This window comes from Columba livia, chromosome 24 (genome assembly GCF_036013475.1).
Source record: "Columba livia isolate bColLiv1 breed racing homer chromosome 24, bColLiv1.pat.W.v2, whole genome shotgun sequence".
Classification (NCBI taxonomy): Eukaryota; Metazoa; Chordata; class Aves; order Columbiformes; family Columbidae; genus Columba; species Columba livia.
In genome coordinates this window covers 5652521-5667423 of record NC_088625.1, presented here as the reverse complement: position 1 = coordinate 5667423, position 14903 = coordinate 5652521, and the positions used below count along the sequence as shown (strand labels likewise).

At 49.0% G+C, this 14903-nt stretch overlaps 1 protein-coding gene across 9 annotated transcripts; it reads left to right on the top strand.

Moving 5' to 3' along the window:
* Window positions 1–23: 23 nt before the first annotated feature.
* On the top strand, window positions 24–14288 carry LOC102094791 (TLC domain-containing protein 5). Of its 9 annotated transcripts, XR_010467944.1 has the most exons (6): window positions 24–320; window positions 1467–1631; window positions 3755–3873; window positions 6244–6443; window positions 6804–8040; window positions 10263–12453. XR_010467944.1 is itself a non-coding variant. In XM_065040580.1 (5 exons), exons 4-5 carry the CDS (start codon window positions 6245–6247, stop codon window positions 7340–7342), a joined length of 738 nt encoding a protein of 245 aa, XP_064896652.1. In that variant the 5' UTR covers window positions 24–320; window positions 1467–1631; window positions 3755–3873; window position 6244; the 3' UTR covers window positions 7343–10044. The 9 variants fall into 9 exon arrangements, 3 of the variants coding, with proteins under 3 accessions (XP_064896652.1, XP_064896654.1, XP_021152557.1); XR_010467945.1 differs by lacking the exon at window positions 3755–3873; XM_065040580.1 differs by lacking the exon at window positions 10263–12453 and having other exon boundaries at window positions 6804–10044.
* Window positions 14289–14903: the final 615 nt, after the last annotated feature.

The window sequence follows — 14903 nt, the reverse complement described above, 5'->3', positions numbered from 1 at the left end:
AACCCTGATTCTCTGGCTGCCGCAGCAATGGCACAGGGTGGCGATGAACTGTTGGGTGTCCAACCGATAACCGTGTGTTCCGTAATTGTTTTGGACATAAAAACCATTTTACGGTGTAGAGCCGGAAAACCAAACCTGAAAAATCCCATCTTCCTGCCAGTGGGACCAGGAAGGGTGTGACAAAGACTTACTGAGCACCGCTCTCTCTTAAACATGGAGCTGGACAAAACACTTGACTAAATGCTTGGATGAAAAGCCTCTGAACAAGATTCAGGTGCTTGCAGGGATATAGTGGAGTGTGTGAAGTGATGGTACTTGAGGTAAGGCAATGTTTTACCTCATTGTTTTTAATAATGTGTTTTTTTAATTTAATGCTTGCGTTCAAGCAGATACTGATCTTAGAACAGCGTGACTTCACTGGGACTGACTCTGGCCCTTGCAAACAAGAGTCAGGAATTAGACTTGTGCCAATAAACTCCATCAGCAGGTGTTCACTTAGCCCCGCATTGCTTTTTGAACACTCAGCATTTTGTAGGTGAGGGATGGTAGAGAAGAGCCCTCTCTGGATGCTCCTGTTCTGGGGTTGGCTCATTTATAAGCCACTTAACGTGTGGCTAAGTAGTCTAATAAGTGACTGTATTTTCAGGGGTGACGGTACGGTTTAGGCAGATCTCAGTGTAACATCTGCTCCACACCAGCAGGTCTGGGAGTGTGGACGGGTTCTCTTGTTTCATTCGCCTCTTGGCATCGTGTTCTGACATTTCCCGTGGTGTTTCAGAGTGAATTCCCTTTACCGAAGGCTGCAGTTCAGGCTCCTCCGTGCCTCTTGTCTCGCTAAATTTGGCCCTGTTCAGCGCAGATATCTGCCCTGGCTGGGGCTGGAAGAAGGTGTCTGGAGGGGTTAAAAAATGATGTGAAATAACCTAGAAAAACAGGAGCCTTGCAGTCCCGATAGGTCGCCAGCGTGGCTCTGGGGGCCTGGCCTTGTGAGGTTTGAACTCTTGCCGGACTCACTTCCAAAAGATCCTGTGAGCGATGGGACTTCTAATAAAGTTATGCTCTCTCTTTTTTTTTGCTGTAATGTCCTTTTGTTGTGGGTCTTAAGGAGGCAACTGTGTTAACACTGAGGAAAATGGGCTCGAGAGCAGGCTGAGCACGCTAAGGCTGATAGGGGCTGGCAAAGCTCCGGTTCACGCGGCTCAGGAAGGAGTGAGCTGGTGGAGAAGCAAACACAGACAGAGCCGTGTGCTCTGGAGCTCAGGCCTGAGGTGTAAAGGGCCCATGAGGCTCAGCTGTAGCTCACATTTGTGACTAATGAACCCAGAACCTGCCTTGCCGATGACTCAGTATCACAGGGAACCTAAGAACGGGCCATTAGACTGAGGTGTTTGCTCTTGACAAACGCCAGCTTGCCTGGGTTTCCCTCTGCACTACCAATGCCTCTGTGTTGCTGTGTTTCATCCTAGGAATGACCAGTTCGGAAGGCTTGGGTCACGAGGTGGTTTGCCTACGCTGTCTTTGGAGAAGCAACTGAAAGCAGGACAACACCTTTGGTCTTAGAGATGCCCTAAGACGCTGCCGAACCGCTGTTTCCAGCTCAGAACCTGCTGCTGCTGGGCCAGGACTGAGAGGTGAGCCTGGGTTTGGTTTCCAACAAGGAAACTCTTTGTTCCATGGAGGGACAGTAAATCAGAGCACCCAGCTTGCTTGCCTGTAAAACAGAGCATCACTCTTGGACTCTTGTGTGTTTCCAGTCCCTATATTTCATGTTTGGACAAGTTTCCCAGTGTTGTTAAGCTCATACCCTCTGTGACCCTTCGGTGTTGTAAGCTCTTGTTAGGATAGGTACAGAAAGAAGAAAGAATGTACTGCTGAGCCAGGGTGTAGCGATACTACAGCGTGCAAACAACTGTTAGCAGAGGTTCCTGTCCTGGGCTGTTTTGCTGAATGCTTTTTGTTCATCTGCAGGCAAACTGAGCCGGCGCAGCTCAGCCTGCTATTGAAACGGCTGACTCGGTGCAAAGCAAACAAGGAAATTAGTGTATAAGCAGCACCTAACTTCTGGTACAATCACAGGGAGGTGATTTAACTTGCCACATTGCATCTCACTAGATGCCAGTTTTGCACATTGTATGATCTAGAACAAAAATCCCCACAATTCCTCCTCTATATTTTACCTCGGGCATTAAATGGTCCTTGCCTTGTTAGGACTTTCAGTCAGTCAGACCATATCTGTTGTTGTTCCTGTGCTATGAGTCAACGTTAGCCCCAGAGCTTTCTGTCTGTCAACACTGCTCTTTATCCGAAGCTAAGCATTAGAACAGCTCCATGCCGGTTGTTATCAAGGCTATTGGAGGGGGCCTGGTGCAGCAAAGGCGGAGGAAAGCAAGATGAAAGCTTTGTCAGAGAAACAAATGCACTATTAACGTTAGTGTGGCTGTTGTGCCAAAATAGCTGAAGAATGAGGATCTTGTGGCAATAGGAACTTGTGCCTGGTGAAATGGTAAGATAGAGGGATATTTTTTTGAAGCTTATTTAGGTGTCCTGCATAAAATCTGGGTTTTGCTGCTCCGTGGATGTAGATGAGGAGAGGGGAAAGATGCAGTTTAGTGAGAAGCTATTGCTAAGGCTTGGTGACAGCCGCACAAGCAGCGGTGAGAGGCTGTGCTCAGGGCAGGGCTGCGTGAGTTCCCAGCCTGCCGAAGCTCATGCCCTGCATGATGAACCCCGCGGGTACGTCCCGGTGAAGCTCGTGCTATCCTGACGCAGTTGTGCAAGCTCTGTAGAAGAGTCAGTTCCCATCAGGTGTGAGTAAAGCTGGCTCGTCACTGCCTGCAGATGTGTGGTCATGCCTGTTATCTCCGGGATGTGTGAACTGATCGAAGTGGGTCATGGGGGTGTGGGACTCATTTCCCATGCCCGCAGGCTAAAGCGATGCTCTGTTTGTACCCAGTGGGAACGTGACCTGCTTCTCATTGTGTGGGCAACACCCTGTTAAACGTGGAACCTCACAGTGAACCGTGCGAACCAGTTGGTGTCAGCCCTGAAGGGCTTTAGGTGGGACGTGCAACGGGGGAGCAGCGTAGGGGAAAGGGAGCTGGGGGTCCTGGGGACAGCAGGGTGACCATGAGCCAGCACTGGGCCCTTGTGGCCAGGAAGCCAATGGTACCTGGGGTGGGTTAGAAGGGGGTGGTCAGTAGGTCAGAGAGGTTCTCCTGCCCCTCTGCTCTGCCCTGGGGAGACCACACCTGGAATCTTGTGTCCAGCTGTGGCCCCTCAGTTCCAGCAGGACAGGGAACTGCTGGAGAGAGTCCAGCGCAGCCACCAAGATGCTGGAGGGAGTGGAGCATCTCCCGTGTGAGGAAAGGCTGAGGGAGCTGGGGCTCTGGAGCTGGACAAGAGGAGACTGAGGGGGGACTCATTCCTGGGGATCAAGATGGAAAGGGGGAGTGTCAGGACGATGGAGCCAGGCTCTTGTGGTGACAACCAGTGACAGGACAAGGGGCAATGGGTGCAAACTGGAACACAGGAGGTTCCAGTGAAAGAGGAGAAGCAACTTGTTGGGGTGAGGGTGGCAGAGCCTGGCCCAGGCTGCCCAGGGGGGTTGTGGAGTCTGCTTCTCTGCAGACATTCCAACCCGCCTGGACACCTTCCTGTGTAACCTCATCTGGGTGTTCCTGCTCCATGGGGGGATTGCACTGGGTGAGCTTTCCAGGGCCCTTCCAACCCGACGCTCTGTGTTCTGTGGTTCCAGCCTCCCCGCAGGCTCCGTTCCGTCCCTTGCCGTCTCTCCTCCCCGCCGCCAGGTGCCCCTCGGCCGCCGTTTCTTCCCTTCCCGGCCGGCGGAGGCGCCGCAGCGGCCGCGTCCTGCAGGTGGGTTTGCGGGGCCGGGGCGGGCGGGCGGACAGACGGGCCGGGGTCTCCCCTGCGGCCTGTGCGGGATCAGCCCCTTCCCCCGCAGCCCCGGGGCGGCCACCGGCCCCGCGGAGCGGCCGGAGAGGCGCGGAGGGAGCGGTGGGTGCCGGGTCGGGGCGCGGAGGCCCCGGGGCCGATGCGGGGGCGGCCGCGGCGCCCAGAGGAAGGTGCGGGCTCGGGCGGGCTGGACGGGCTGATGGATTCTGCGGCAGGTTGGGGCTCCCTGGGCTCCTCCATTTTGTCATTTGTACCAAAAAACCCACAAAATCAAACACATAACGGTGCTTTGGGATGCACATCTGGTGTTTAAGCTGTTTTGGGGAGATGAAGACTTTCTGGACTTTATTTATTGTAGAATCTGCTTTCATTCATTCATTCAGTCGGCTTTTCATTCTCCGTTGCTGCTGGTGGTACAAATTATTATTAGTTCTGATGTTTTTAAAGGGTTTTGGCCTTTCTCAGGACTGAAACAGAGAAATAAACTTAACAGACGAGTCAATTATGCTGTTAAGCAGCATTCTTTATTTTATCAGCGCTGGGGATCATCCTCCATCAGCATTCCAGCAACTGGATGCTCTTGCATTGCTGATGTTCACATAATTGGTATATACGCATTACAATTATTGAAAATTTTGGCATACAGTACATCCATCCTAAGAAATAATTGATGATGTTAGTTATAATATTTCAGTTCCTTACTTACACCTGTTAATTATTAGTTAAGTATAAACTAAGCACTCTGCTTCTAAACAATGTGTTACTTAATTTTCTCTCCCCTTCTTGTCCTGCAGAAGGATCTAAAACGTGAACAATATCCCCTCGTTTTTTAGGTGGTCAGAAAGCATTGATCGTGTCAATTGGTTAATGATGGGCTCATCTTTTATAGCTTAATCAGAGTATACATGGATTTGGCAGCTTCTGTTCATGACAGGTGCAATATATATATATATATATACTGTATATGCTGATGACAGATGTTGAGCTTTGATGTGCAATCGGAAGGTGGCCCCATCGTTCTTTCCAGGGAATGGAGAAACGTTTTCCGTGAGGAGGTGTGGAATACACCTCAATGTTTCAAAGGTCATTCCTCTCCCTTCCTTCTGCCAGGCTCCTCCAGCCTTTGTCACGTCAGAGCTCTTCCCGCCCTGGCTCTGAACACATACAGACCTCAGGTATCAGGCACATCAGTGGAAACACCTGCTCAGAGCAGTTAATGACGTCCTTATTTCTTCTCCCCGTGCTTCCGAGGCCCATTACACCATAATGGTTTTGTTTACCCGGCTTTCTAAGTCATTCCTGGTAGTACTTGCAACAGGCTAAACAGGAAAGTTGGGCATTGCAGCTTGGGCTCCGCATTGCGTTTGACCCTTGGGGTGTTCCCAGCGCGGGGTGTGGGTGGTCGGCAGGAACCAGCAGGACCAGTGGTGCTTCTGCTCTTACACAACTGGAAATTCACGCATCCCGGAGTCTGACTCAGCTCTGCTCTTCCCTGAGTGCCTGGGAGTAATGGCACACTTCTTGTATTTCTTGGAGAGGTATTAGAAACACAAACGAGATGTAGGTATTAGAGTAGTGTGTATTTGGGGGCTTTTAACAGCAGTTTTGTGTGCTCTGGTGATGGACTGGAGCCAGGGCTAAGATGCGGTGGTGGGGTTGGGTCAAGGAAACAGCACTCAGTGATGGATTCTGGAGGGGACCTTCTATTTGTGGGAGGGGTTTAGAGAAGATCTGGGAGCACAACAGTCCTTTTCAGAAAGCTGGAGTCTAAAATATATATGTATATATTACAGGGGTAATGGGAGGTGAATGTACAGGGTGTACAAGTAACAAAAATCAGGAAAGAAGGTTTTCCAGACAAGGAAGTGCCTGGTGAAGAAAGGCCCGGCCTTCTGGAACGCTGCTTAAAATCACTAAGTGGGGTGAAGTTTGGGGTTTGACCTGTGCGTTGGTTCTGCGGACAGCAAGAAGGGGAAGCGGGAGAGGTGGATGACCCAATGCTCTGGTGTAGCTCTGCTCTCTAGTGCTTCACTCTTTACCTGTGGGAATGCGTGCATTCAGTTTACACACCGTAGTTTTGTTCTGGTATTGAGCCTTTTGTTTGTGAGGGGTCTGTGTGCTGGTGGCCGCATGATGAATCTACCCTGATTCTCAAGGATACACTTCTTTGTAGGAACCGCAGCGCCCCTGCGGAAGAAAATACGTTAGGAGCAGCAACACCATGAAGAACCAGCCCTGCGTGCTCGGTGGTTACGGGTGAAATGCTGTCCTGGGTTGTGCTAACGCTGCTGAGCGCTTTCTGATGTGTTTTGTGTGTCTGTTCTGCGGCAGGATGCTGTTCCCCCTGCCTGTGCGGGTGGCCTGCAGTCTGCTCGCCTGGCTTTCCCTCTACGCTTGGTTCTGCCGTCGCTACAAGCACCGGAATTACGAGTGGAGCTGCAGGCTGGTCACGCTGACCCATGGCGTCCTCGCTACGTGTCTCTCCGCTTACATCGGCTTTATCGATGGTCCCTGGCCTCTGAGTCACCCAGGTAAGAAACCAAACTGTGATCCCAAAGTAGCGTTCTACCACCTCAGTATCCAGCCTGCTTGAGGGATGATGATTGTAATTATATCCAAACGGCTTTGCAATGGAAAGCTCTAGAGAAATGGGGAGGCTGGTACTGTGTTTTGCTAGCGTCATCTGGCAGAGCGATCACATCGTGTGGCCGTTGCGTGTGTGCAGCTGTTAGAGGAACAACCCCGGTATTGTGACTTGTCCAACTCCTCCGGCTGAGCTGCGATCAGCACAAGCTCATCCCAGCCCGTCAGCACTGAAGGCGGATGCCCTTTCTTTGACTGGAATCCTGCATTTGTGCTTTAAAACCCTTTCTGATGTCTTTGTGTTGCAGGGTCACCAAACACAACTCTTCAGGTACACGGGCTGTGCCTTAGCTTGGGCTATTTCCTCTTCGACCTGTGCTGGTGTGTGTATTTCCAGACGGAGGGGGCCCTGATGCTGGCCCACCACCTGGTGAGCATCTTGGGCATCGCGGCATCGCTGGCGCTCGGGGAATCGGCCGCTGAGGTCAACGCCGTCATCTTCGGTAGCGAGATCACTAACCCGCTGCTGCAGGCCCGCTGGTTCCTGAAGGAGACGGGGTGTTACCACAGCTTTGCGGGCGACGTGGTGGATTTCTTCTTCGTGGTGCTGTTCACCGGAGTGCGGATTGGAGTGGGCGCCTGGCTGATGTACTGCGAGCTTGTTTCTCCCAAACCCAGGTGGTACATCAAGCTGGGTGGCGTCATCATGTACGCCGTCTCCTGGGTTTTCATGGTCAGCATCTGCCGCTTCGCCAGGAGGAAGAGCATGAGGAAGTACCACGCTTGGAGGAGTCGGAGGAGCGATGAGTTATACTTGAAAACTAACGGGCATCTGAAAAGCCACTGATTGGATGCTGGGTAGAGAATTCCTCGAGTTCGCAATCTGGCAAGAAGGGGATTGTGCCTGAAATGCCACTGTCGGGAGAGGAGCCAACACACGTTAGCGATTCCGGAGCCAGATTTATCCCTGGCGTAACTCCACTGAAATCCAGGGAGCTACGCCATGGATTCATTTGATCCGCAGCGTTTGGCCTGGCGCGGTGTGTACCTAAGCATAGACTAAGTGATACAGTGAAAGAAGGGCTAATTTTACAGACTAAACATAACTAGTCCAGCAGTGCACGTGTAAATAGTAACGTTAGTCGCTAACTCCTTCAGCACTGGTGGAATTTTGGGAGAGAGGAGGAAATAACACTAGATCTTCACGTTCAGCGTCCTGTGCAGTCCGGACAGCTCGAGTGACTCTTGGGAAGAAGCGTGTTCTAGTGTTTGGTCAGAGTTGGGATTCCTGGCTCTTCCACCATCGTTATGTGACCTTGGGCAAGTCACGTAGCCAACTCTGTGCCTCGTTTCCCCTCCTGTGGATTGGGGGCGATGGAGCTGCTCCATCTGCTTTATGCACTTTCAGATCTTTACTCGAGAGGTGCTACATGAATACAAAATGATGGCTGATATCTGCACTTTGTTCATTATCCTTGTGTTGCCTTTGGGCGAAAGGATTTTGGTGTTTGAGATAGTGTGACTCTAGAAAGAACAGTGTTTCAGGTAGGTTGTTGTTTCCTACCCTTTCCAATTCCTTTTAATAACTTATTTAATAATGTATAACTTATTTTTCAGTCGTGTCCAGAAGCTCTGATCAGCACTGGCACCTTGTAGGACTCGGTGCTCTGTCAATACACCCAAAGACACAGACCCCGATGTGAAACGCTTCTCTTTTCCCTCTTCTTCAGCCCTGACTGTTAAAACACCCCCTGCTCCCTCCAAATATTTGCTTTTAGCTCTGTGAGTGACCAGCACTCTGTTATAAATCCCATCAGGACCTGCCCGTAAGTGTTTTTCTGGCCGCTAGACCAAGCCATTTATCTTCAGGAAGCCAAAATTCCCTCTGCTGTGCTTATTGGCCCATAATATCTCTTATTGGCAGAGTGTGGAGCCAACCTGAGACCGAATGGCACCTTCCCCAAGCTGTAAGTCACTTGAAGAACAGTTAATGCAGAGTGGTTTACTGCAGCAAACAGTCTGTACGTGTTGGTTTTGGCAATTTAAAGGGAACGGGGGCCAGAACCTGTATTTCTGTTGCCCTCGTGTCATCCCAGGTTGCGATGGCTCTATCTGAACCCAGCGTCTGTCACGGTGTTTGGGGATCGTCCATTACTGGAGATCAATGTCTAAGGATAAATGGGTAAGAGAGACGTATTTTACCGCCCAATAATTAAAGAAGTGAGAGGCAGAGAATCTTTTTTTAAGCAAAAACATGCACCTAACTGGGAGAAAACACAAGCATTACTTGTCCCATTTGCAGGGGAAAACTGGAAGAGATGCCCCCCCATTGGCAGCTTCTGGTGGTTATTTCGCTGCATGTTTTTAAGCGCTGTTCCTTTGTGGTTGCTGGCATTGTGATGATATTTTATTTTGGGGCTCAGCACCAGCTCTGCTCTGAGCCAAAGACCCAAAGAGCCCGAAGCGCTTCGTGCGAACGGAGCTGGCGGGCGCTGAGCTGGTCCTTAAAACCCGATTCATTCCGCACAGCGACGTGACCGTTGAGCCTTGAGAGATGAGAAGGGCTGGTTCAGGCTTGCGGTTTCTTCCCCAGCTCTGCTGCTGTGGGGCACGTCAAGAAGCCTTTTTGCCTCTGTTTACCCACTTTACAGCATTACCTACCTCGTGGGGTGTTTGCATTTTCACTACCTTTGAATGCGAGGTGGTCTGTGCCGTATAAAGGCAAAATGCTGTTGCTTTGAGCGAAGCCTTTGAGTCTGGGGTGTTTTGCAGTGCTGCGTGTGGGTAGGAGTCACAAAGATTGATCTAGACGCGCGTGTGAAGATCAGCGGTGCTGCTGCTCGCTCAGGTGCACTCGCAAGGCAAAGGAAGGACGTCTGGTGGGTGTTCTGCAATAAACCCAGAGCCAAAGGGCTTTCAGCAGCAAGTCCTGAAGAAGCGCAGGTGACACCAGCCTGTTCATGGAGACCTGGCCACCAAGAAGAGTGTCCTGAGCAGTGATGTGGACCCTGAGGTTTGGTGTGCAGCTCCGCACTGTACAGCCCATTCCTGCTCAGGTGAATAGGGGTGGCAGTCAGCGACTGCAGGGATCTCCGAAACACCTTGTGTGAAGATGTTTTGAAGGATAATACACTTAATGGCTGAGTGATCCCCTTCTTTGAACCGGGAGGAAGCTTGGTTAGAAGAAGTGGAGCACTGGGATCAATGTTGAGCCTTTAGGAGTTAAATGAAGGCACCAAAAAGCAAAAGAGCAATTAGGAACGGCTTGATGAGGTAGATCTAGCGATGATGTCTCACAGCAAGGCCTCATAGTCTGCCTAGTGGGCTCCGACATAGAATCACAGAGCTAGGGAGGAGAAATACGACTTTCAGGCACGTGGTGGGACCCGTCCTCAGGCTGGAGCGAATTGTAAAAGGAAACTGCAGAACTAGCGTGAAATAATAATTTGTGTTTGAATTACTGTGTAATAGCAACTAATGTTCCACCAGTGAATGGTGTAGAAGCTTTGTATTATGTTTTATAAAATAAAGACTATTTAATGATATAAAGGACTCGTTTGCTCTTTTTATATGTGCTGCTCAGGTTGTATCGCGTGTCGCCGGGTGGGGCGGCGTTGCCCGTGTCAATGAACAAAGTGATGGTGAGTTCTTAGGGGCTGAGCGTTGGCAGCTTTCCCCGTTAGTGCTGCTGAGACGTGTTAACACGTCAGCTGCTCTTCTGTGCAAACCTCTCCTTGCAAACTTCGTGGTTTGGTGTTTGCTCACAGGTGCGCTCAGGAAAATATTTCAGTGGCGCTTTCAGACCAAAGAACCAACAAGATTTTAATGTGATTTTCGAGCTTCACGTCTTCAAGAACAACGCGCCAGGATCAATGTGTAAGTCGATGGGCAACATGCTTTGATTATAAAGACAGAAATCTGCCCCTCTCCCCAGTTTATTTCATTTTATCTTCCTGTTATTTGAAAGCTGTTCCTTCCCTGTGCTGCGTTTTGCTTCTGCTGGCTCTGCGGGGCTGTACAGAATTAACCTCCTTGTTCAGTCCTCTCCCCTATTTTTCTATCTGAGCTCCTTATTTGTATTTGAAGAGCGTGCAGTTTTATGCTATTCAAGGCTTTACTCCCTCGCAACACCAGTCCAAGCACCGATGTTAAGCCTTTGGAGTCTGCGGTCAGACTGATAGCGGTGCTGGCAGCACGTCTGTTTCTTGGCCAAAAGAGCATGATTAAGCTTCAAGGAATTAGTGGGTATGTTCCTGATGCTCACAGACTTTGGACAGCTTGGCTGGAAGGGGAACAACACATCCGCTGCCATTTTCACATAAATCAGAGTCTGAGGGGGAATCAGCGTTAGCCTTGTTGCTGAAGCCTTTTTGGGGCAAGAAGCAGCTATTTTTTTGTTATATCAATATACCGGCACTTTTCTTTTTCCAAGTCAGCCTCAATATGTTCTCCAGTAAATCCATATAAGAGAAACTGGGGTGTTTTGGTGGCTCTGTCTTGTTTCCCTCGACTTCCAGGGCAGTTTGGCAGCTGGTGCGTTGGCAACATAGGGATCTTCATGAAATGACTTTAAGGCGGAAAGGACCAGCTCAAGGTGGATGGAAATGCTTTTGCAAAGTAAGAATGGTTTACTGATTTATTTTCATGTGGGAAGGTTGACATATTGGTTTCTCGAACGTTACAAAGTGCAGGTTTTCAGCAATGCTTGTGTTGTATGTGTTGTGTCAGAAAGTCATAATCTGTTCAATATCACTGATAATCTTCCAATGTGATAAGAAATGATGTTGTTCTCCATCTCTTTAGGTTTTATTAATAATAAAGATCTCTCTTTAATCCAAGGACATCAATAGTAGCAGAGAGCAAGAAGAAAGACTCATGACAACGTCCAGCAGCTTCATCCGTCCTTAAACGTTGCTGCTTTAATTGTGCTGGTATGGAACACAAGCTTAGTGCTATAAAATGCTTAGTGTGGTGTGGATTAGCCAGGTTTAGGAGCTGTATTAAGCTGGCACAGCAGAAGCTCTCATAGATTAGGCCACGTGTGTGTCTCAACAAAGTCAGAGTGTTGCGTTTGTGTCCGAGTGACTTAAAAACCCAGAGCAGCTCCCAGGAGGCTGAACTAAGGTGAGTTTGACGGGGGGGAATTGCAGGGATTTGTTGGAAAATGATGCTGGTATTGACAACTACATCTGGATTTGTGTTTTTGTGGTCAGGGTTGATGCAGAAGTACTTCGGAGATCCTCTCAGCCTCAAAGCCTTCCTTATTTTCCTGGTTGTCCGTCTTTCTATGTCAAACTTGAGACCATTTTAATGATGAGCCGCACTAAACACCATTAACTGCCATGGAAACTACGTCGTTTTCAGCTGAAGGTGATCAACTCACCTGCACGTTATTACTATTAATTTTTAGAGGTAGACTCTAACACACCTACATGTGTGGATGTTTAGAGTGCAAAGACCAATTTTCCTGTTATAATGTAACCTTTCCCCTCACAATTTAATTTATGAGAAGGAGAAAGGGGTTTGCCACTCTCAACCCAATGCTGAGGTCCCGTCTGTTCTTCAGGGGTCACAGATCCATGTGCACATCTGGAAAATGAATCACAGAATCCCAGAGTGTGAGGGGTTGAAGGGCCCTGGAAAGCTCATCCAGTGCAATCCCCCCATGGAGCAGGAACACCCAGATGAGGTTACACAGGAAGGTGTCCAGGCGGGTTGGAATGTCTGCACAGAAGGAGACTCCACAACCCCCTGGGCAGCCTGGGCCAGGCTCTGCCACCCTCACCCCCAACAAGTTGCTTCTCCTCTTTCACTGGAACCTCCTGTGTTCCAGTTTGCACCCATTGCCCCTTGTCCTGTCACTGGTTGTCACCCACAAGAGCCTGGCTCCATCCTCCTGACACTCCCCCTTTCCATCTTGATCCCCAGGAATGAGTCCCCCCTCAGGCTCCTCTTGTCCAGCTCCAGAGCCCCAGCTCCCTCAGCCTTTCCTCACACGGGAGATGTTCCACTCCCTCCAGCATCTTGGTGGCTGCGCTGGACTCTCTCCAGCAGTTCCCTGTCCTGCTGGAACTGAGGGGCCACAACTGGACACAAGACTCTCTGACCTACTGACCACCCCCTTCTAACCCACCCTGGCATTCATTTCCCTGGGCCTTTCCTCTCCAGCCGTGCAGGGTGAAAGGCAGGTTGTATTTTATTTGAATCTTTTTTCCCCAAAACAGTTGGTGTGGCAGTTTGTGCTGGCTGGGTTGGCTTTCAGAGCTGCTGTACAAGGGTTTGCCAGGAGATGGAGGCAGCTCCCCGATGAGCTTCACTACGAGGCTGGAAAAGATCTATTTTAATTACTACTGCGCAGTGTAATTACTTATTGATTTGCTCCCCTGCCCTGATTTCATGTTGTAAAACTGTCCAAGCAGCAGAAGTATCAGAAAAGGCATCTGCATTAATACAAGTACACAATCGTCTCCCACAAAACCAAAATCATTTGCAGGAAAGAGAAGCGGTTGTGCTTTCAGAATCTAGTTTGGAATTGTTTTGTTAGCGCTTTTTCCTTTTAATTGTTGCTTTAGACATCGAAATGTGAATGCGGCCCATTATAAGCAGCTTATCTACTACATGTGCCATGAGGGTTTTATGGTTCTTTTTGTTTTAATTGATGTAGTTTTATGTGATGCTTCTTTAGACAAGACCAAGCAAACTTTTGGCAAGTGTTAATTAGTATCATTCCACTGAATTATACATAATTTACTGTAGCAAGGGATAAGTTTTATTCTCGTTCTTATGTTCCTTTCTAAGATTTCCTCCGGTAATTGTCATTATGTTGTCACGCACAATAAAATATAATTAAAGTAATAAAAAAGCATCGAGGCCTAATGTGCAAATGCTGTGAAACACAAGGAGCCTTCCTCCCTCACCCACAGTGCGCGACGTTCCATAAGGTAAAAGCAGAGAGGGATTTATCACACAGAAGATACAATAAAGAGATATATAATAAATATAGATGTAGTTGGACCAAGGGTTGGACTTGATGATCTCTGAGGTCTTTTCCAACCCCGTCCATTCTGTGATTCAGTCTGTCCGTTACCACTGAGCAATGTATAGAGCTATAGGGTGAGAGGCACTTGTGGCTGCATGTCTTGCACTCCCACCCTTTCTTTCCCTCAAAAGGAAACCAGAAGCGGATGTATACACGTCCTGTGTATATACGTTGAGTACCGTGTAGAAAATCACTTCATCCCGCGCTTCCTCCCTTCGCACCGAACTTCAAAGCAACAAACCCCTCAGTCCGTCCCTCTCCCGGCTGCTTCGTTCGCGCTCAACGTCGCTCCAAAGAGGAAAAGACTTTATGTTGTAGGGCGGAATACAGCAAATTATGGTCCTGGGTTTCCAGAAACCTGTTCTCCAGACTCTTTCCAAGTGTCCTGGCTTTGAAGGAGTCTATCAAGGTGAGATTAATTAGAGGGAAGAAGGGTGGTGTCCTCTATGCTTTGGATTAGCTAATAAGGTTATTTTGCTCTGTTGGCTGAAAGGCTTCTGAATTTGTAGCATACTGATGATATTCCTGGGTGTTTGAGAGCAAGTGTGTTGGAACTCGGTAATGGAGGGTTATTAATGAAAAATACACATTTGGGTTCTATTTGTTTAGATTCTGCGGTGAATTGACGGCAATTTTATCCCTGAATTATGTATGGCTCTGTTTTGCCTCGGCAAGCTGATACAGACAAATGTAGTTAGGAAAAGATATATCAAAATGAACTGAGAGGCTGTAAAATATGAATGTTTATCATCCAGACGGTGCCGCTTCGCTTCTTTTTTACATGAACTCCACTCGAGATGGTATTTCGGAGCCTGGGACTTCTGTTCCAGCAACCTCTGCAGCTTGTCACAAAACCAAATGACACCAGAGGGACCCTTTTCTCACACTGTGTTCTTTTGCGTGAATCTCTTAAGGTACTCATAATTTATCTTCCAATAAATCAAGATATAAATTTAATATCCTACACTTCTTCCCTCACAGCCCCACGCTCCTTTTAATGGCATAAACGGCAGGGAGTTGCAGTGATGTCCCAGCAAGGACGTGTTTCTGTTGAGAGCTGTGGCCGAGGAGAGGGAAAGCCACACAGTTTGAAGTTGGAACGCCTAAATATTCTGTATTTAGTAGGTATGGTGCTCTGCAGCCTTTTTGTTTCAGAGGGAGTTCTTAGCATTAAGAGAATGGAGCAGAAATAGGCCCTGGGCCAAGGCATGTGTGGGGAGGGATGAGTTCTAGCTCGGTTTTTGGATTTGTGCTGCTACAGAAACGTGTTGTGGGAATGTGGGATTCCATGTGGAGCTATGAAAGGGCTGGGGGTAAACAGAGCAGCCGGTGACTCTCCGGGGCTCCAGAGCTGCCTGGTTCTTGGTGT

What these genes read in the sequence shown, in the direction of transcription:
- LOC102094791 (XM_021296882.2), top strand. Translation starts at nt 6,215, where the DNA reads ATGTGTTTTGTGTGTCTGTTCTGCGGCAGGATGCTGTTCCCCCTGCCT. An exon ending in CTGGCCTCTGAGTCACCCAG is followed by an intron (nt 6,444 to 6,803) that starts GTAAGAAACCAA and finishes TTTGTGTTGCAG; the next exon opens with GGTCACCAAACACAACTCTT.